The sequence below is a fragment of the Strongylocentrotus purpuratus genome, unplaced genomic scaffold (genome assembly GCF_000002235.5).
Source record: "Strongylocentrotus purpuratus isolate Spur 01 unplaced genomic scaffold, Spur_5.0 spur5_scaffold_1, whole genome shotgun sequence".
Classification (NCBI taxonomy): Eukaryota; Metazoa; Echinodermata; class Echinoidea; order Camarodonta; family Strongylocentrotidae; genus Strongylocentrotus; species Strongylocentrotus purpuratus.
In genome coordinates, this window is record NW_022145594.1 from 46611895 (window position 1) to 46633836 (window position 21942).

Genomic DNA, 21942 nt, shown 5'->3' on the forward strand with positions numbered 1-21942 from the left:
ATGTTTACACTTAACTGTTGATTTGTTGTATTTGTTCTTATTATATTTTATATATATATTGCATTTAGTATAATTGTATTTTGAATGCTATAATGGTGTACGTTTTTTATTGGATGTGAAATAAACTGAACTTGAACTTGAATGTTAAAGAGTTCACATGGAAAAAAGTTGCACATTTTATCACTTTCTAATACCTGATAATCAAGGCAGCTGGAGAGAAAGAGGTGCGCCCAGCTATGAGAAATATGTTGGAAGCTGTGGCGGAGGCTGGAGTTCTGGGGAAACTCTCAATGTTCGGGCAAAAGCGAAAAGGGGGGTCGACTGAGGAGAATCCGAAGACTTCAATTAAGTCACTGACTTTCTATAAAGTCGGGCCTATATTGATAATAGACAGTCATTCCATAAATGACAAGCTGATCTTCAGATATCGTTATTCTCATACAGGCTGGTTAATCTATACCTGAACCGGATTCCCCAATGTTCGTCTATCACCAGGAAGGGGCTGAGATGCAGACGGGACGCCAAGATTCAAGGACAAGCTCCGAAGTGCACCCAGCATCGTAAGTTGATAATTTGTTTATTATATCTATTTCCACTTGTGGAATTGAAAGACCTTATCCGCATGATACATTGAAGACTTGGTACTTGCTGACAGTTGTTTAAAACAGTTTGTCGAGCACTTTGCAGATTACCCCAATGTTCCACCATTACTCGCAGAGGAATAAGATGCAGCAGAGATTCGAGATTTGATGGCGTCGCTCCAAAGTGTACCCAACATCATAAGTTTATAATTTGTTTATTATATCTATTTCCACTTGTGGAATTGAAAAACCTGATCCGCGATTATTCACGAGAAGAATAGATTGGGTGAAACTCTGGAAGTTACATGTAATGAAAAAAGATCTTTTCATAGTAATATCCTTAAATCAGAAATCGAGGAGTAGAGAGGATGAGATCGAGGGCAAAGACATATAGAGAGTTCCTGGTCTACAAAGACGTATAGAGAGTTCCTGGTCTCCAAAGACATATACATGTAGAGAGTTCCTGGTCTTCAAAGACATGTAGAGAGTTCCTTGTCTTCAAAGACATATAGAGAGTTCCTGGTGTACAAAGACATATAGAGAGTTCCTGGTCTACAATGACCAGATATCTCCTGACCCCATGAGTGAACTGGACGATGGATGGATTCACTTCTAGCTGTCTTGAGTTTTTGTGGTGAAGCACCATTTGTCTGGAGTAGCGCCTCAAGATCTGATAGAACTAATCAATCTTCATCGTCCAAGTATCTGTTTGGAAATGCGTTGTTGGATTATAAAGGACTGTTTTAGTTCCATTTTTATTGCCAATGCAAAGATGAAATCGGATGTCATGATAGTATAGATGTATGTAACCGGTGTGGTATATTTTGAAAGAAGTGAGAGCATGAAAAAGTCCCAGTTCCTGATCTACAATGACATGAAATACGCGAGTCCCCAACGTTAGAAACATTCAAGAGTAAACTTAGGACTTATCTGTTTAAAGGTAATACAAAGTTTTGGTTTGGGGTCATGAATTTGGTTCAAATGAACATATTGGAAGCATATGCGATCCGACAATATTCATTGATCGTTGTCACGGTTGAAATCGAGTCTAAAGTTATGAAATTGTAAATAATAACTCTTTATGTTGTATAGCTCCCTCTAGAGGTCAAGATATGAATTAAGCTATAAAACGATGTTTCTCGACTAAAATCGACCGATTAGCTATTCCCGTTTGGAAATTATATATCACAACTACATGTTCTGAGATTTTCATGGTCGCAGCTACCATTGTATGGCCGCAGGCGCTATTTTTTTAGTGCTTTTAATACATCCACAGGGGCATCCAAATAAATCAAAATTGTATGAATCACTATCCACCCAATTTTCAAAATTTCCCAAAACTTTGTATTACCTTTAATATGTAATGCAATCATATTTTGTTTGTTAAACTATAAAGCGTTTTGTAAATATTAACTATTATTATTGTATGATTGTTATTAGGAATCTGTTATTATAATTGTGTATCATGTATTATAGTGTTGTAATTTGTAGGTTAACATTACTTTAGTTTTATTTTTGTTAATCGCTTAGAAACTTTGTATAAAGCGCTATATAAATGTAATATATTATTGTTCTTCCTCTGAACCAACAACTGCAGCATTAACTCCAGTCTACTGAAGTCGGGGAAGTTGTTCTTAACAGGAATCTGAATCTAGACCAGGATGACATAACAGATATAACGGATGGAGCTTTCTATAGGGAGATATCAATGTACTCTCAAGCCATGAACATTTTTCATTTTTCAGACTCATGCCTCCCTCCAGAGAACCAATACTGGAGGTTCGATTCGTCAAGAAGCCATATGACCAGAAATGGGTAACGGACATTAACACCATTTTCAGGTTCACATGCGCCGAAAGACATTTTTCATTTTTCAGACTCATGCCTCCCTCCAGAAAACCAATACTGGAGGTTCGATTCGTCAAGAAGCCTCATGACCAGAAATGGGTAATCAGACATTAACACCATTTTCAGGTTCACATGCACCGAAAGACATTTTGGACATTTTTCAGACTCATGCCTCCCTCCAGAGAACCAATACTGGAGGTTCGATTCGTCAAGAAGCCATATGACCAGAAATGGGTAATCAGACATTAACACCATTTTCAGGTTCACATGCACCGAAAGACATTTTGGACATTTTTCAGACTCATGCCTCCCTCCAGAGAACCAATACTGGAGGTTCGATTCGTCAAGAAGCCATATGACCAGAAATGGGTAATCAGACATTAACACCATTTTCAGGTTCACATGCACCGAAAGCCATTTTTTATTTTTCAGACTCATGCCTCCCTCCAGAGAACCAATACTGGAGGTTCGATTCGTCAAGAAGCCTCATGACCAGAAATGGGTAATCAGACATTAACACCATTTTCAGGTTCACATGCGCCGAAGGGCATTTTTCATTTTTTCAGACTCATGCCTCCCTCCAGAAAACCAATACTGGAGGTTCGTTTCGTCAAGAAGTCACTTGACCAGAAATGGGTAAACAGACATTAACACCATTTTCAGGTTCAAATGCACAGAAAGACATTTTGGGCGATTTATTTATTTTTTTTGTTTGTTGCCCAGGTGGAAGATAATACATTGCAATATATTATTGGGTAGGAGGGAAAGAGTCTTCCGAGACAGAGTAGACCCATTGATCTGGAGGAAATACAGGTTCACAAGGGCTGGTCTACTCAGTCTCGTGGATCAATTTGCCCCCCCCCCCCCCCCATTAAGTCATCCCACAGCCAGGAATTGCAGTTTAACAGTTCTGCAGCAATCATGGAAGATCAAGACAAGATATTGACATGAGGTTAAAGGTCCCCCAAGTAACCAAAGAGATATCTAGATTGCCAATATCTATGATATATTTGTTCAATTAAGGAGAACAAATTCTGGGCATGTATAATTGAGGGAGCAGAAGATTGGACAGGTCGTCTTATATGCCGGCTGAAACCTTTTTGTGGGAACAGGTTAACATTCTATTTGATAATGACAGGGTAGGTTTTTATCATCATGATCATACGACCACCCAAGTTTATCATCAAGAACTGCCCAACTCCTAACCGCCTTATCACAGCTGTAATGTCTGATTTGTCTGAAGATGTAAAATCTTGGCAGTACAACTAATTTTGATGGTACAACTACAACACCAGTGTCAAACTACAGACCAGAAGAAGAGCAAAGAAAGAGTAAAGAAAACTTCTTGCTGATAGTGTGAGTAAGATCCAAAAGCGAGCACGTGATGACAAACTGAAAATCTTAGCCAAGATACGGCAGAAAGATCAAAAGCACACTGGCTCTCGTACCATCAAGAAGAACAAATTCTGGACTTGATTTATTGAGGAAGCAACAGATCCTGATGTGTAAGTTACTAAGATCTGTGGTTCATTGGAAGATCAAGACAGGATATTGACATGAGGTTAAAGGGCACCAAGTAACCAAAGAGATATCTAGATTATCAAGATTTTTGATATATTTGTTTCAATTAAGAAGAACAAATTCTGGACATGTAAAATTGAAGGAGCAACAGATCCTCATGTGTAAGAATTGTTAAGAGTGAAGATATGTTTTGATGTAGAGTTATTGTATTTTCATTAAGTAAAATGAATTATAAATAGGTTGAAAGTATTGTGAAAATATGATTTATTATTGTTGTTATTATCCTGTTGTTACAGGGATGACGATTTAATGGTCTTTGTTTATGTTTTGTGAAATTAAACGCGAGCCACTGTAGTAGATTTTCTATTATTTAGTTAGAATTAGAACATTTGGTTATATAATAGTTCCAAAGAGGAAGCCTGGTATTGTAGGAAAAGCCAGCACAGGACGGATTCAAGCTGTACAGACAAAGCCTGTACACGTATTCACCACAAGATTTGATCCAGAGCTGGATGCCCACACGCTTGGGAATTTTCTCAAGGAGAAAATAAATGACACTGTCACTTGCCATAAAATTGATGCAGAGAGATCCAGATATGGGTCCTTTCACATCTCAGCCATCTGCAAGAATGTGGAGGACATGTACAACCTGGAAACTGTGATGAGAATGCTTGATCTTAGGTTTCGGGAACAAAAAAGCTAAAATTAAGCACTGGATGATGGGATATGATTACATTGCCATAACCACCAACTGCTGGACAAGCTTGGGCCAGGATAGCCTGACCAGACGCCGTGCGTAGCACGGCGTCTGACCTCCTCCCATACCGCCAGTACAGTGAACGGCCAATTCTAGAATTTCTACATTTAAAAAAAAACATTTTAAATTAACGCAATTAATTATTTTGGAACTATACTCACATTTGGCTATGCCACGTTGCTGTGCGCATCCATTGTCATCTTTCTTGATATCTGATAGTGAGGTTTTACTGATTTAATGCAACAAATTAACCTAAAACTTGGTCCTTGGTGATCGCACTAAAATTCCAAAATAGTAGCTTCACGAAACATACGTATTGCGCATGCGCAACCGGAAGTGCGAGCACGTGTGCGTTCAATGTGTTACGGAAAGCTTGTCGTCTGCTGCAGGCTAAAATGGAGGGAACTATTTCTTCTTGCATCAATTGTAAACAAAATTTTACACCAAAAAACAAAGGCTTTTATCGTCATCAAGTCAAAACAACCACCTCGCCAAGAACATTCACGGCTATTTTTAGGAAGCCACCTTCGTTTTATGAACTGAATGTTTTTATTTGTAGACGGTGCTACAGGTTCCTCGTCAGTCAAACAAGGCCAGTACAGAGTAGGAAAAGGACCGCCCGACGGACGCTGCATCAAGCCGGATCCCCTGGACAAAGTCCTCAACGAGTACATGAAGAGTCGGAGGAATATGGTAGGAATCCAGATCTGCCCAAATCCGGCATCTCCTCAAAACATGATCCGATTATTAATGTCTATTTTGCTCTCGACCACCCCTCCCCCATGAATTCTAGTATGGCACTATATACAGCTAAATTTAATTGGACCCTTTCATCAGTACACCACTCTTCCAAACCCATGCTTAGTTTTTATTCTGACAAACAACCAAACAAAGATAATAATTTCAAACAGGGTCCAAATCATGTAGGCCTACTTTAATATATTTACCTAAATTTCTTATGCTGGAAAAATTTTAGGATTTTAATTGTTCTAAGGAAATGGTGCACAGGTGATGGGCAACGAGCATCACGCCTCAATTATGATTTTTTGTGTTTGTTTTTGTTTTTGTTTGGGGGGGGGGGGATAAATTGAGTTGGCTAGGGCTATGATGATCATACGAAACAGTGTCGGAAAGAATAATGTTGAAGTGCAGTGTTATTGTGAGACAATTTCAGAAAAATTAATCTAAAATTATTTAATATTCTACTCGATATCTTATTAATCCATGTTCATTGATCCGTGTTCATGATTTGCCCATGGTCAATATCGGGGCGAGGGAGCGATTGAAGCGGCTGAGTGGGAGGGGGGGGGGGTGGGGGAGGATGGAAATGGAGGGAAGAGGTGTCCCGTTCCCACGGTAGGGACACTGAAAAAAAAATGAACATACCCTACGCAGTATATAGAATACTTCAAATTTATTTCCTGAATAATCAAAGTGTATCCCCATTGTCAAAGTTTTATGATTGGGCGGTTGGTCTTTAAAATAACGACATATACAGACAAACCGAATACTGAACAGACTATAGGGGTCTGAAATCATTGCGAGCGAGTGCAACGAGAGAGCATAAAATTTGTATATTTCTGAGTAAAAGATAAGGCATTCTTTAAGTTGGTTTATAAATTCAAATCGGATATTTTTTATATTATGAGGAGGCGGGTGCATTGCCTTATGAATAAAGATTTATAAACACAAACCGAGAACTCACCCTGTCCAAAAAGCCTAATAGTGCTAGCGAGCGCATCGAGCGAGCCGATATTTCACGTACTTCTGCATAGGAAACAGGGAATTACTTTTTATATTGGGTTACCGAATCAGAAAATTCTTATGCAATTACGAAACCTGTCCTTCTATTTTACATTTTTGTACCTGCAACGAATTTGTGAAGGTATTAATATAACAAATTTATATGAAAGTTAAGAAGAAAAAGAAAAGAATGCTCATGTACCACAAATATCTAGCATGAGGCTTACATGTTTACAGCCCCTCTATCGGGAATACTGCGTGCTGGCGAGTGAGAGAGCAAGAGCCTTTTTTTGAAGGGGGGGGGGGGGGTTGCATCAAAATTCTGAATTTTTAAACCCCCAAACATTAAATCATTTGATGTTATGCTATTTGAAACATAACATATAATCTTTAAAAATATTTTGAAGTTTTTAACTAATTAAGGATATGGTCCGTGTTCCGTTTCTCATTCATTTATTCATTTATGATTTCATTTCTCCACTTTTGCCAGAACATTCATCACCTGGACTTTCAACTCCAGCTGCAAAGCGACCCGCGCATTTTCCGACGCCTGACCTCCATGCACCAAGACCTAACGGATCCGTGGAGGAAGCGCAGGACACTCCGCATGAATCATGTCTTCTTGTGCAACATGACCATGATTACACGCCCTCGCGAGAAATACTGAGGCCAGGTATTTTCTTTCTATAACCACCTCTGCAAAACCCGTTCCTCTTTCCTGAATCTGGTTCGCAAAAATATAATTCGTTCAAAATGTGCAAAACGATAGGTATATATCTTATAGAGGGGTCTCTATAATTATACCGGCCCAAATAATCTGAATTATATTTCTCCCGATTCATTATTTCTGTAGCATCTCTTTCCCCGGAAGAACGGTTAATGGAATGGAAAGTTACTCAAATAAGTGTTACACATTTGCAAGTTGCCATCTGCGCAAAATTTATCTCGTCAAATAACTCTAGGGCTCACAAAGTTTTAGATCCAAGTACATTCCCGTTCAGGATTGATAAGCAACACTGTAACATACATCCAAATACATAACCGTTCAGGATTGAGAAGTAAAACTGCATGCAACATACATTTCTCTTTTTTTTTCTTGTTTCTTAATAATTACATGAACATTAAACACTTTATAAGCAATATCGAAATATTCCACAATGAAGTTTTGACACGGGAGTATTCGTATTCATCAAGATTAGCTTGAGCACATCGTATGTCTCACAGAAAAATAAACTATTATTAAAGCTTCTCTTCCTCAACTCAAAGGTGACGGTGAATTCGCAGAAGGAGAAAGATGTATATCGTCACCAAATGATCAAGTAGATGCTCACGTGCAGACAAACCTTCCGCCATCATCGCCATCATCATCTCTTCTAGACGCAGAACCATCAATGAGCATTGAACTCAACGATGAGCTTCCGTCTCTCTTTCCTGAATCTGGTTCGAGACCAACCACTGCAAAGGAGAGGGCTGTAGCGAGTGTCGAAAATTCGCAATATCGCCTCGCATTCAGACAATTATGTGGGAATTATCCAGCAGCAAAGAAGGCACTGTTACAGGTCACGCAAGAGATGATCCGGGAAGAAGTAAGAAATTTTATTATAGGCTAGAGGGTGGGGGCACGGTCTATGCCTTTATGGATTAGTGTATATGTAATTCTAAAGAAATTGATACCAGTATCATCGATTTTGGTTGAACAATTTTCCTTCTACGCTTCTAGAGCGAGACGATATTATTTTATGAAATTAACGATTTTCAGGCAAGTCATGAGTCGGGAAAACGTTTCAATTTCTACGTTATTTAACTATTTGACTAAATTAGAAACCAAACATATGCTTTACAATTTAACTACAATAACGACGTGGTATTCGCATGTCTTTAGTCAATTTAAAGTATGATTGATTGTATTTATCAGGTGAAAGCCATTAAGCGATCCGGAAGCGCCTTGAGCCAGCCAGTGACAATTGGAAATGTCGCAGAATTCAGCTGGGAGGATCTTGTAGAGGACACCGAGAAGATTATGCCACTCTCAATCAGTTGCATCTCGGCAATGATGCCTTCGGTCAAAGGGGCCAAGAGAGGAAGAACAAAAGGAAAGAAAGGCTCTCGGAGGTACAACATGTAGTACTGATAAGTGATAACCTGAATACATTTCACACTGATCATAGTTATGTACTTTGGGGGATAAAGCGGGGTCATTGAAAAGTAAGAGAGATTGTGGGCGCTTTCCTTCACATAAGAAATTATAAATTAACATTACACAGATAAACTAAACACATGCAAAAGGACAATTTAGTGTCGCACAATACGTAATTATGTAAATATATGATTTTGTGGCATTAAGATAGAGACGGGAGAAGTTAGAGGAACTCAACAACTGAATTAATATTTCGAATCTGATAGCCTTAATTGGCAGTCCGAGGTTTTGTGTGTCATGTTATTGGACTTTTTTTTTTGGGGGGGGGGGGAGGGTACAACAACCAAATTCTGTTTCCCAAGCAATAATTTGCGGTGAAAAGTACTTTATACGCTTCTTATAAGAAAGATAATAACGTAAACGATCTTATTTTTCTTATCCATTAAAAGGGGACTATCCGATAAAGAGGCAAAGGAAATCATCGACCGCAGAATGGGAATTATACTAGCCATGGCATTATACACCCACTCGCCACGCAGCTTCCAATTTGTCCAGGCGACCATGGGAATAGAACTGTGGCGCCAAGGAGTGTCCCAGAAAGTCTTCCGGACGCTCAATCACAGTGGCATCACCATGGGAGCAGAGCGCGTCAGGTTCCATGTCGATAGAATGGCGGAAAATCATGACCAACAACTTAAAGAGTGGAAGTGTACAATTGAGGTGAAGAAATATAGGGTGTACTTGAGTCATACACCATTTTGAATATTCACAGTAATTAACAAAATTATGTACATCCATACTAGTCGTCTACTATGTTCTTTTTTCTGAAAGTTGTTCGTATTAAAATCTATAAAGCTCTTTATTCCCACAGCTCGTCCCCTTAGTAAGAACTTGGCAGTATCGAGATATAGTTTGAGGAAATGACCGCTTCCTCTTGTAGCAATGTATGACTTTTTTTTTACTCTAGATAACACGAAAACACTAAAAAAAAAAATCGGTGTTTCCTTCTCAATTAATATTATGCTGAAATGAATTGACATGTGGATAATACGAAATCCCTCTCTCCCTAAATTGATCAGGAAGCGCCGAGCATGACAATACGTCGGAAGCTAAAGTTCATTACCGGTCCTCCTACATTTGGACTCTGTATTGACAACGTGCAGAAGGGATGTGAAGCAAAACATCAAGGCAGAACACATAGCAACAAATTCCTCCTTCAGACGATGTGCTACGCGGCAAGGGACAGGGTGCCAGCTTCTTCGTCATCCTCGACAGTGAGCGATGCAGAGGACTTAGACCCGTTTAGCTTCTTGCCCTCACCGGAAGTCTTCAACCGCCAGCGAATGCGCTTAGTAGATGTGGTATCGAACATCATGGGGAGGCATATGGGCTTTTTAGAGAGCTTATCTCCTGACCTTCCCATCACACAAGAACACGCACAAACAGCTGCCATGGCTAAGAAGTCTGAAATGGTGAGAATTTGACCAGGGGTGCAGCTATAGAGGCCTTATTCAATATACAACTCACAGTCTTTTTTTAATTTGTTTGTTTTAACTTGAATCTGAATTATAGTGCCCGATTTGAGTACTTCAAATTGTATGCCTTAGTTGTTTATCCAGTACCAACTTGACAAATTAAATGTTCACTTCGCGTTGATAATGTAATATCTAATGATTAGAAGTATAACTTTAAACTACCTTCATACTGAGAGAAACCAGGAAAATAGTGGGCATACTGCTATAAGTTCAGATTATATTATCAAAGAAAAATAGATGTTGACATTCAGATAATAATTACCTATAATACAGGTAACAATTGGAGTTGTGAACGCCAATCCTAGTACCACGCAGGGGACAATTTCAGTCCTGGAGCGCCTCCAGACCTATGTGCCTGTTACCGAAGGAACACCAACACAGACCCTCGTCAGTGGCGACGGGCTGACAATCGAACGCATATTACACGCCCAGAGAGCGCGAAGTAACGGGGAACGATGGGAGGACAGACTCGACGCATTCTTTGCAACACCTCAGGAGTTCCACAAGGAGATCCTCCTATTGCAGGTCAGTTTGAAAGGAAGAACATTCTCACTGGTGCAGCCCAATATAATTCTTAAGTGAGATGATATTCGAGTCTAAAAGTCATGTTATCATCTTAATTGGAGGGTTAATAGCATGGGCGTCATGCCCCCCCCCCTCCCACGGTCTTGTTAAAATAATGCCTACATGGACCACAGTAAATACGTGTTGGCAAATTACAATTGATCAAATAAAAGAGTTTTCACCGTCTTATATGACCTTTTATGCTCTGTGTCTCAAAACGTGAATGACAATGTCGATTAGGAAAAATTATATTGCAGTTCAATAAAAAGATAGGGTTAGGTGTCAAATTCTCTTCATTTGTCGATTAATCAAAACAGGACGTGTAAATTGCAAAGTCAGAGCCAGAAACTGAAATGATCGCTTGTAAATGATATCATTGAAAAATATGTCATAAATCACGTTATTCAGATATATTGCCAATCTTTATAATAGGACTCGAACAATGTGTTCTTCAGAGGTCAAAGTATTTCTGCACGAGGAACACTTGCACAACTGAAATGCGACTTCAATCACCATTCCTTCAAAAAAGACGTGATGCAAAATGTTCAGCATGTCTGGGATATGTACGAGGTAAGCCGTATTTGTGTGAGTGTGTGTATGTGTGTGTGCGTGTGTGTGTGTGTGTGTGTGTGCGTTTGTTGCTTTTGCTTGTGTTCATGTGAAGGGGGGAGGGGTGTTGATGAATTTCCCTCAAGTAACTGAAATTGGAGAAAGACGTTTCAAAATGTGGATTGGAATGGCGACAATTATTCAAGATTAAAGCTTATACTGACAAAAATGATGATGGAAATGTCAGTAAAAGGAGAAAGGGGGGGGGGGGGTTACGATGTTTTGATAGTTTAAGAATGATCCCAGCATAACTTAAAAGTCACATTATAATAATCATTTTTATAATTTATGCAGTTCGTGACCGAGGCGTACACTCTCCTTTGTGCATTGAAGTTCTGTGGAACGTCATCCCTAAACGACATCCCTGATAGTTTCCCTGCTAAAGGAACGACAGAGGAACAACTCCAATGGGTAAAGAGTGTGGCACAACAAGTTGTGGACTACATATACCAGGAGCCCGATAAGTCATCAGTTCAAGTAGCTGCAGAAGCATACAAGAATGAGGCCTCTGAAGGAACAGATGATGCACTAGGCTATTGCCTCTGCAAATCTGGTAGGCATGTCCATCAGTACCAGTATCTATTCTTTTGCACTTTTAACTGAATATGCTCCCGTTTCATTATATGATAAAAGCTTCCAAAATCAAGTGACAATTAATGCCATACCTAATGGTAAATAAGTTACAAGCTGAATTGTACACTATATCGATTTTTTTCCAAAGCCATTACTAACATAATTATCTTAAACTGCATTTTAAACCTCCCAAATTCGTTTTGGAGACGGGCGTTGCATTTTAAAAGTGGACAATAGAAGAAAAAGAAGATATCCTTCAAACACATATCACTCTATCAGTTAGGGGATGAATTTAATAATGTTTTCTCTAACTTCTGTTGAAAGAAAATTGAGTTGTATTCGACAAGACTGATACATGTTTTTCCAACCTTTTAAAATAATTAATACAGAAAAGAATGACGACATGGTGCTGTGTTGCAGTTCAACATGTCACAAGGCTTGGTTTCACCTTAGTTGTGTTGGGTTGACAGCTGCTCCAGACAAAGAGAAAGACTGGTATTGCAGCGCCGACTGTGAGAGTGGTCCGAGTTACATCTACTGTGTGTGCCAGCGGAAAGTCGATCCAGAGGGCAACACAAACATGGCGCAGTGCGCATTGAAAGGAAACTGCAGGGGTCATGAATGGTATCACCACAGATGCATTGGTCTTCAGTTGACTGATCTCTTACCCGGTAAGAATATTGTAATTGTTCATAGTTACAAGGTTTCAGGAATATTATAAATACACAATTTCAAATATTAACATTTTAGCAAGTTTGGATAACCCACTAAATAGAACTAATCCTGCAACGTTTGGTGTCCCTATCTGGATAAAACTCTACCAGAATCTGCGATATGCAAGCCAAAACTCTATTCGTGGACTATATATTCCATATTCCCATTTTTTCCATGGATGTCAAAAGTCTAGTTGATGAGGTTCGATCATAAATTATACAAGCATCTTATTAGCCCTAACCGTACCTTAGAATAAGAAGAGGGAACAAATTTTCACAAATCCATTAGTTCCAATGCATTCCATATATATATCTTCGCAGAGAAGTGGTATTGCAGTGAAGAATGCGCCCTTGATTCTCAAAACGACGACCATGTGCTGAACCACAGTAGAGCTCTCGTTCTGGAAGGATTGCGACATCTAGCCAGGAGAGCAGCAGTTCGGGCTGGAAATGGACCAGTCATGGTTGAAGACTGGAAAATCGATCTCATAACTTTCTGGTCAAAGAGACACCCAAAGTACCTCATCAATGCCCACTACTTTTTAGCATGTGAGTCTGGAATTTGAAGACTTATAAGATTTTACATTGATAAGATATTCATTTGACTCGATGCGAGAATAACTGACAGGACAAGACTTCATGACACTCACGATAAACTTATTATTATGTGCCAAAAATATATTCTGTGTGCCACATCATCACATCATCTTTTAGACCCACTTCCACTTGAAATGCACATAGAATACGTCCGTTTCATTTGTGATTAGGTGTACTAGACAACGAATCCTCCAGGATGTGCATATTGTGAGTTTGGGGATAAACAGATTAAGCATTGTTTAAGAGATAGGAGATTTGTGCCATTTGCCGAAAGAAGGACGCTGGCAAACACACAATTAATAAAGTGTATACTGATGAACGGTCATAATGATGGCATGTGCATTCAAACTAATAGTGACCTAGCTAGTTAACGTTAAAGGGATGGTGCCCATGCGATCCTTTGAACATCATGAAATGATCCTCGAACGAGGGGTTTGAAAAGTAGAAAGTATTTCCTTGGTCATGTTGGTGAAATGTTGGTTTTAGATTTCGCAAATTGTTTTTTCATGGCATCAGGTATCGGTGGATTTGCTCCTTCTGACATCAGGAACAATTTGATCTGGAACAGAGTCATCAATGTCACTGGCAAGCCCGGAGGAAACATAGGGATGGACCTTGGTACTGAGCACATTAACATGGACTACAAGGGTATGTCAGTTGCAATGTTTGACGCATTTTGCGTTGTGCGTAGGTGACGTGATATGCAATTATAAATCAAGGTTGATTTGATCTTCTCAACAATTATATTTTAACTGTTTTTTTTTCTGTATCAATTTTTGCAGGTATGATCGACTTCGCTCATGGAAATGTGACTGAGAAACACGCGCAGAGATGTGCCAAGATGTCAGGACCATTTGGTAGGTACCTGGATATCATGTTCAGTGATGCCGGGATCGTCTCCATGAAGACGCCAACTAGGAAGAAAGCAGAGGATGTATACAAACAAGATGTTGCATTGTTTGTGGATGAGAACGATGGATTTGGACTGTTTGAATACTTGCCCTTCAGACAACACAAAGGCTTTGAAGGGTTCGACCATAAAGAGGTGTTGCGAAATCCAAAGAACCTTGGTAAAAAGCTGAAAGCACTTTCTACGAGAATGGATGCACAGCGTCGCAGTGTTAAATTGTGCACTGACTCATAGAAATGGATACATGCTATGGGTCCCGTATTACTTAGCACTGTCGCAAACTGAGCAGCATGACATCACCTGTACATTGTCCTTTTCCATGCCATGCACGAAGAGCGTGTTCAACACCGATTTCCGGATGCAGCGGGATGATTGGACAAGGTCCCTCATGTCTTCATCAACCCATCTCTTGTTGACTGAAAAGGGTGGCAGATACATAATGGCTTTTCCGGGTCTTCCATCCCTCGCGCATCGGCCTGTTTCTTGCCAATAGCAGAGGACATCACTAGGGCATCCCCAGTGGATAACCTGATCAATGTCGGCGATGTCGACACCCAAACCGAATGCTATTGTTGCTACAACGCAGCGCAGCTTAGAACCTTCGGTGGAAAAGTTACGACATATTCGTTCCTGACTCTTTGAGTCCGTTGATGCGTGGTACATTTCGATCAGTCTACTTTCCACACTGCAAGACTGCCCTGGTCCTGGAGCATGGGCGGACTCGGCGAGGCTTTCGTTGAGCCATGTGTAGAGTTCAGCAACGTGGTCGATTTGTCTGAAAGAACAATACTTAGTGACATTATTAAGGATATTGAAGCTAATCCACGTGTGCCTCTTTTAAGATCCAGTCAACAATAGTGAAAGTGATATAAATTGTAACTGAACGGAAAACCGTTTATTGAGCAAAGTAACGATTAACCGTAACTCCTTATGAAATTGACCCCTTATAATGTGAACATAATTCTTTATATTGCAAAACGTTAAACGTAAGAATGAACGCATCGCTGTCATAAAGATTCGCCTAAAGTTTTGACATACTAGTTAATTGAAAATGAAAACCTTCATAAAACTTAATTCCGTAAGAAAAATGAAAATTGCGTTTTAAAATTTATTTACCGTGCATAAATGATGGTTTTTGCAGCATCGACACCCTTCTCCTTTAATTCATCCAAGTACCATCCAATGGCTTCAAACTTGTCCTTCACCGGAACCACTGATAGATGAATGTTTGGTCTGTGGATAGAACAATTAAAGGTACATGAACTCAGTCATATCCACAGAGCTATTCATATATTCCTTAAAAGTCTCCTTACACACAAGATTTCATTAAATGTCCGTATGTAGCCTAATAGTTTATGACATTATGACTCTCTGCTGTAGACAATTAATGTGCCTCAACTGATAACGAGTATTACACAGGTTTCTGTCCGATTTAAAGTTCTGTCAATTCCCTTATGATTCATTTATGATATTCAAAAGGGCCTATCCGAGTAATTATGAAACCCTGGACCCTGTGGTATAAAAGCTGATATCAAACCCAATTCAGCAACTCAAACATAAGTCTCGAAATTCGCGATTTTGATTGGCTAATACCCTGATACCGGACTCATGTTTGAATTCCTAACAAACAAAACAAAATATAACAAATAAATAAATTAAATGAAAGAGAATAATAACAATGAAAGTAACAACAATAATAGTCATCGACATCATAATAATGATAATTAAAAAATAATAATAATAATAATAATAACAACAATAAAAATAATAATAATCTAATGTTAATAAATGCATAAATAAATACATAAAGATATTGACTGCATTTTACTGATATTTTGTATCATGCAGAATGTAGATTTGCGAGCGCGCAAGTTCTCCTTCCGCCCCCTGTTGAACCCTGTCCCTATTAAAATCTTTGATATACCCCTGATCACTCTTAACCATATTTATTATTTATAAATGTTCCTAGTCGCAACCCTGCAGGGCTGTATTCTTATTTTGTTTTTGCTGTCTGATTTTCATTTTCCTTTAAGATTTCTCACATAATTATTATTACAATAAGGGAAGAGAAGTTCAGTAGTAGATACTATGTATGTATACTATGATCATGATCAATTGACTTGAAGAAATCATTAATAATGATCATTCACATTAACTGCTTATGATGATAAGGTATAACCAACCTGTTGGGAATAGCGGCGAATATTTCTACTTCTTCCCTGCGGAGATTCAGGTTTTGAAGTATTTCTGTGACCATTCTGTTTGTTGCCGTGGCTGTAAGAAGCATTATAGGGCATGCCAGCCTGGATGTCAAAGATGTGGTCCGGAGGTACTCCTCCCTGAATGTAAGACCCCTGTAAGATGAACACAAATGATTGGTAAAATTGACTCGTTTGACCTATTTACCTATCAGTGAATGTTGTGAATTTGATAATGTGTAATTATGGTTTATAATTAGTGTCTTCATGTGAAAGTGCACATCCCACTGTGCATGAGTGAAGTAAACTGAGCTCAGAAAACGTAGCTCCTTGTTAATATTTATGAAAATGACATTGGTGCAGAGTATATGTATAGGCCTTCATTATGTAAACGATGAAGAGGAAATACCTATTTTGTCTTATATGAATATGTCACATTTTGAAGGCGCATTTTGCAAACTCGCTTGCTGTTTAAGACTTTCACGCAGCTTCATAATGCAGAGCTATCTTGAATGGGCCCATGTAATCACATGATTAGCAGAAACAAAAGTGATAAGCTTTTAAAAGACATGTATTTTGTATGATAATGGCTTGAAATATATAAATAATTTTCAAGAACATGCCATTTTGTAAAGCAGTGAACCTCATCTAGCACCAGCAACGAAATCCTGTTTTGAAACTTCCGCACCCATTGCCACCACTTAGGGGACAGGATGGCCTCCGGGGAAGTAAAAACGAGGTCTGTCCCTCCATTCATCAGGTCTGTTTAATAAATGAAGAAATAACAGGAACGTTGTGATCGATGCATTCATGTCAAATTCTATCGAGTGCATTCTGTATATAAACACGTGAAATAATCACATCCCACATCTATTCCACTTGTATTTCTTATCAACAGATACAACAAGAACTATATTGATATCGGGTGTACATAGAGGACAACGCCATGCGTTTTACATCTGTGGTGTTAATTCAACACCCAATGGTGTTATTCTAACATTTTTGGTGTTATGTCCAAACTCTAAGGTAGTAATTTTAATACCTGAAGGTGTAGTCCTCTACTAAAACCGACTGGTGTCAATTTTAACACCCCAGTTTTTACAGTGTATGTCGTCTATCTATTTTATTGTACATCGGATTTGATGTTTTGCATTATCACTTCAATAATAATAATGTTATACACTATTACCATATATTTAACCATAACTGTGGCAAGAAGAAGCACTATTTGTTGTGATGTAAATTATGGTAATGCTATTACGCCCTACCTATACAAGTGATGACGATCCTTAATGTATAATTTTATTGCATCATTTGGGTAAAGAATTTTCTACCGAGGAGAATGATACTAATTAGATCTTTGAATTTGATTGAGTAGTGTTGATTCATGTCGTTTCTTTAAATAAAGTCATTTTCAAATTTCGAATGTTCGGGGGGAGCCCATTGATGCATGCAAACAAAAGAAAAACTGAAATCGGAAAACGGACGCATGTTACACGCCATTCCCGACACAAGTACTCCTATATATTGGTCGCTAAAAGCATGCGAAATTTGAAAATGATTGTATTAAAAGAAACGGGCATAGAATCAAAATTACTGAACCATTTACAACAATCTTGGCATCATTCTCTTTGGTCTTTGGTAGAAAATGATTTATCCAATAATGTAAAACCAAATATGTAGCTTTTGAATTAAGGCAAGCATACTGAAAAATCTTCGTTCCACTTTATTTCTGGGACACCTGGTATAATCCGCTGTATGACCCACAACGTGTAAAATCTCTCGTTGCTGTTTGAATTACCGTTTTCAGTCTCCCTGTCCATGTCATGACCTGAATGGCCAAGAATGGCCGCAGTTCTGATGCCAAGATTCTTCCATCTGCGCACCTGGTCCAGCATTAGACTTTTAAGCGGACTTACTACGAGGGTTATGTGTGTTTTCTGTGGATTCAGCTGTAAAAAAAAAAAAAAAGAAGAAGATTAATGCATGCACAGGTTTTAGTTTATCATACATTTGTAAAGGTAACTATATAACTGTGTTTGTTAGTTATATATTTTAGACAGTGAATATGAATGTTATTAGTTTCTTCAATTTTCTTTTTGGTTAAATATAATCATATTCACTATGCTGCAGGATGGGAATGGGGAGGGGGGGGGGGGGGGCTGGTCCCACCAATCTTATTTTATTGATTATTATTATATCTTTAAGTGATCATTTTAAGACCGATTGTGATTGGGACAAAACCAGTACATTTTCCAGCAGCTCTGCCTAATTTTGAAACCTTAATTTTATATTTTATTTTCATTCATTTATGTGTGTTATTGTTTGTTTTTTTGTATTTGTTTTTGTTTTTTGTTTTTTTTGGCTGGTCTTGCATCCACATAATTATGGGAAGTATGCCGTTCCGTTCCTTATTTGGGCCTGGTATCTCATTGCATGATCAGACGGACTTTTTAAGGCCCGCTATCCGATGAATGTATACTGTATGCATGCAAATAAAATAATGATCTGAAATTAGACCAGCATGAATGAATCTCGATCATCTCATTCCTTTTTGCATTCATGTAAAATGAGTGGGTCGGGAGCACCTAACCCGTGGCGTGCATATACTTATGACACATTTGGAAAAGATTGTGGAGGTTGTATAACTCCCCCCGGGGGGGGGGGGGGACTGTTATTTTGACGGGGGTGTGCCGCTACCAATTCCAAAACGGAGGGGGGGGGGGGCTAAGGAGCGGCAAAGAAGATCAAAACGATGGCCTTGAGAACGGCCTCCCCCAAAAAACAACTACAACAACACAAAATGAGAGTTTACTTTACACCCCTTTACACCCATGACAGAGCCTTATTCCATCAGGATACGTGCAAGAGACCCACCTCTCCGACAAGCAAACGAACAAACTAACAAAAACCTTGTTGTTCAACTTGTTGGTGATTTTTTTTTCTTCAAAAAATAAATAAGTGAGGTGGAGAGGTAGGTAAAAACCAACAAACGACTCCAAAACAAACTGACAAGAAAAATGAAAGGTCTCACATCGACTAAAACACCAAAAAGTCGCATATAATCTTAAAAATACAAGTTAAACCTCAAATCGTATATAGGAGGGGGGACATTTGATATTTTGTCCCCCTCTAAAAAAATCATGAAACACTGGCAAAAAAAAAAAAAAAAAAAAAAAAGGTCAAACATACCCCTAGTTTGTATATATACGGCAATGCCTTAATATTAACTTATACAAAATCATATTAAACGGCGCTTGTTTTCTGTTGCATGTTCCATTCAAGAAAGCTGATTAACAAAAAATATTAAGACAATAAAAAAAACGACAGCTACATTTAAAAACACAATATGCCTACTTTGTTCAAAAGTGGTGCGTGGAGGGCATAAATCAAACTTTTTCCGTATCCAGTGGGAAGGATCCCCATGGTGTGATTTCCTTTGGCAGCGCTTATGAGCATGGACTCCTGTTTTTGTTTCAGTACAAAAGTACTTCCGAGCACATCATCCACAACTTCTTTGAGCATTCTCGTTTCCATGGCAGTTTCTACGTACGCTGAATAATTTCTGCCTGAATCATGAATGAATCTGGGCGATTACGCTATAAATTTACATTGCACACAGTATAGACGTCGCGTCGTCTGCTACAGCAGTTGCTTCCGCGCGTGCTACTCGGGCGATCTCGTCACGTGACTTGACCTTCACAGAGTTGCGATTACCTTCCGGTTCATATACAGCGATTACATGAGATCGAGCCCCATAGGACTGCACACAACTTTGTTCGCTGTGTGAAGGACTTTACTGATAAAAAGGCAGGATTAGGTGAGTTTTTAACATTTTTATTTAAAAATAAATAGAGCTGCATGAAGCTCATGTAATACCGAACACCCAGAACACACTCCCAAGGTGATAAAGGTTATGATAGAATAGATATTCGTGTCGTCGGCAAATGTGTAGGGGGCTCAGCGGCTTTTTGGAGCAAGCGGGGTACATCCCCGAGCTTCGCTCGGGGATGTGTATATTTAGGGCCAGGAAGGCTTTATGACTGTCACCCCACACAGCATCGATAACGAATGGAACAAAAGAAGTTTCGTTCTCGACTCTAGCCCTGTGGCGAGCCTCAACGACAACGGTGACGACAACAAACCCTCACTCCCATAGGGGCATACTGCTATGATAAGGTCGCAACTCAGACCTGGTGAAAAACAAAGAAATGTTTGATAGTCTATTGTTTAACGCTTATCCAAGGGGGGGGGGGAGGGGAGGGGTCAATCTGAAGAAATTTTTCAACCTCTTGAGAAAAACACAAATAATGATGGTCATGTCTCATGGTTTTAAACAATAGACAATCAAAATGTGTTTTGGGTTCTAAGTTATCGTTTTTTTTACTGTGTAGAGTACAGATGTTTTTCATGATTTGTATTTTACATTTTTTCCCCACTGCAGTGAAGTTTTGTGATATAATCACTGTGATATTTATGTTCTATCTGATGCAGGTTGAAGAGCGAAAACGTAAAACATGGGAGCAGTGCGCCCGGCTGCTAGAGGCTACAGTGGGGGGGGGGGGGGGGGGGGGAAGGGAGAGGAGGTGGGAGGACATCAAAAGGAAGTGGACAGACTTGAAGGTGAGGGCAAATAAGTATCTCTCCAAGAAGAACAAGACAAATATTCCTAAGTCTTTACAAATACATAAACAGAACATAAAAAAGAAGGAAGTAGCAATGTTGAATATTGTTGAATGTTGTCTCGATTGTGCAAGCATTTATAAGTGTACTTACTGTATCTTAATCATACTAGGGTACGGAGGATGGTGCTTAGGAGGCCCAGAAGATGTCACGCATTAACGATCAGGGGGCCGCAGTGTAGTCGAGACGCAAAACGTAGATTCGTTTTGCATTACTGCAAGCAGCATTGTAAGTATATGGCCTAAAATGGAAGTAGAATCATTCCGAATATTAAAGTGTATTTTGCACAACTTCAATATCTTTTGATGATCTTCTTATTAACAAACTTAAACCGAAGACCAAAGAAAGGAAGTCCTTGGGAGGTCCGAAGACCAAAGAAAGGAAGTCCTTGGGAGGTCCGAAGACTAAAGAAAGGAAGTCCTTGGGAGGTCTGAAGACCAAAGAAAGGAAGTCCTTGGGAGGTCCAAAGAAAGGAAGTCCTTGGGAGGTCCGAAGACCAAAGAAAGGAAGTCCTTGGGAGGTCCAAAGAAAGGAAGTCCTTGGGAGGTCCGAAGACCAAAGAAAGGAAGTCCTTGGGAGGTCCGAAGACCAAAGAAAGGAAGTCCTTGGGAGGTCCGAAGAAAGGAAGTCCTTGGGAGGTCCGAAGACCAAAGAAAGGAAGTCCTTGGGAGGTCCGAAGACACCCTCCAGGAAATAATTCAAAGTGCTATTATGATGTATAATGTTTATAATAATTATGTACCTAAAATAGTTTGTCATATGTTTATATGCTTAATAACTCTGTTCGTGTCCCCACTCAATGCAGCTCTTCTGTGATACCTAGTATATGGCAGAAAATGGAAGTAGAATCACTTATCATCATTTTCTCACTAACTACATGTAGGTGGAGGGGCCTTCTCCATTCATCCCATATTTGGAGCGGTCCAACAGGCACAGAGCCCACAAGCAATTGAGGGAGTGTTGGGAAAGGATA

At 39.2% G+C, this 21942-nt stretch overlaps 2 protein-coding genes across 2 annotated transcripts; one reads left to right on the plus strand and one right to left on the minus strand.

Moving 5' to 3' along the window:
- Positions 1–4730: 4730 nt before the first annotated feature.
- On the plus strand, positions 4731–18815 carry LOC115921168. The gene is made up of 13 exons (XM_030978352.1): positions 4731–5400; positions 6941–7123; positions 7717–8036; positions 8366–8562; positions 9037–9307; positions 9667–10059; positions 10396–10647; positions 11119–11256; positions 11590–11848; positions 12258–12539; positions 12903–13130; positions 13695–13826; positions 13961–18815. The coding sequence occupies exons 1-13, from the start codon at positions 5103–5105 to the stop codon at positions 14320–14322; spliced, it is 3315 nt and encodes a 1104-aa protein (XP_030834212.1). The 5' UTR covers positions 4731–5102; the 3' UTR covers positions 14323–18815.
- LOC115921169 (probable Werner syndrome ATP-dependent helicase homolog 1) lies at positions 12142–20312 on the minus strand. Its single transcript, XM_030978353.1, has 6 exons — positions 19644–20312; positions 18088–18238; positions 16910–17048; positions 16272–16442; positions 15205–15321; positions 12142–14863 (listed from the first exon to the last, which is right to left on the minus strand). Exons 1-6 carry the CDS (start codon positions 19821–19823, stop codon positions 14350–14352), a joined length of 1272 nt encoding a protein of 423 aa, XP_030834213.1. The 5' UTR covers positions 19824–20312; the 3' UTR covers positions 12142–14349.
- Positions 20313–21942: the final 1630 nt, after the last annotated feature.

Bases quoted from the DNA above. Each gene is read 5' to 3' on its own strand.
- LOC115921168 (XM_030978352.1), top strand. From the start codon at position 5,103: ATGGAGGGAACTATTTCTTCTTGCATCAATTGTAAACAAAATTTTACA. The intron at 8,563-9,036 runs GTACAACATGTA...ATCCATTAAAAG, and splicing joins GGAAAGAAAGGCTCTCGGAG to GGGACTATCCGATAAAGAGG. The intron at 13,131-13,694 runs GTGAGTCTGGAA...TCATGGCATCAG, and splicing joins TGCCCACTACTTTTTAGCAT to GTATCGGTGGATTTGCTCCT.
- LOC115921169 (XM_030978353.1), bottom strand. From the start codon at position 19,823: ATGGAAACGAGAATGCTCAAAGAAGTTGTGGATGATGTGCTCGGAAGT. The intron at 17,049-18,087 runs GTAATTCAAACA...TTTATTAAACAG, and splicing joins GGACAGGGAGACTGAAAACG to ACCTGATGAATGGAGGGACA. The intron at 15,322-16,271 runs GTTGGTTATACC...TTCTATCCACAG, and splicing joins TTCGCCGCTATTCCCAACAG to ACCAAACATTCATCTATCAG.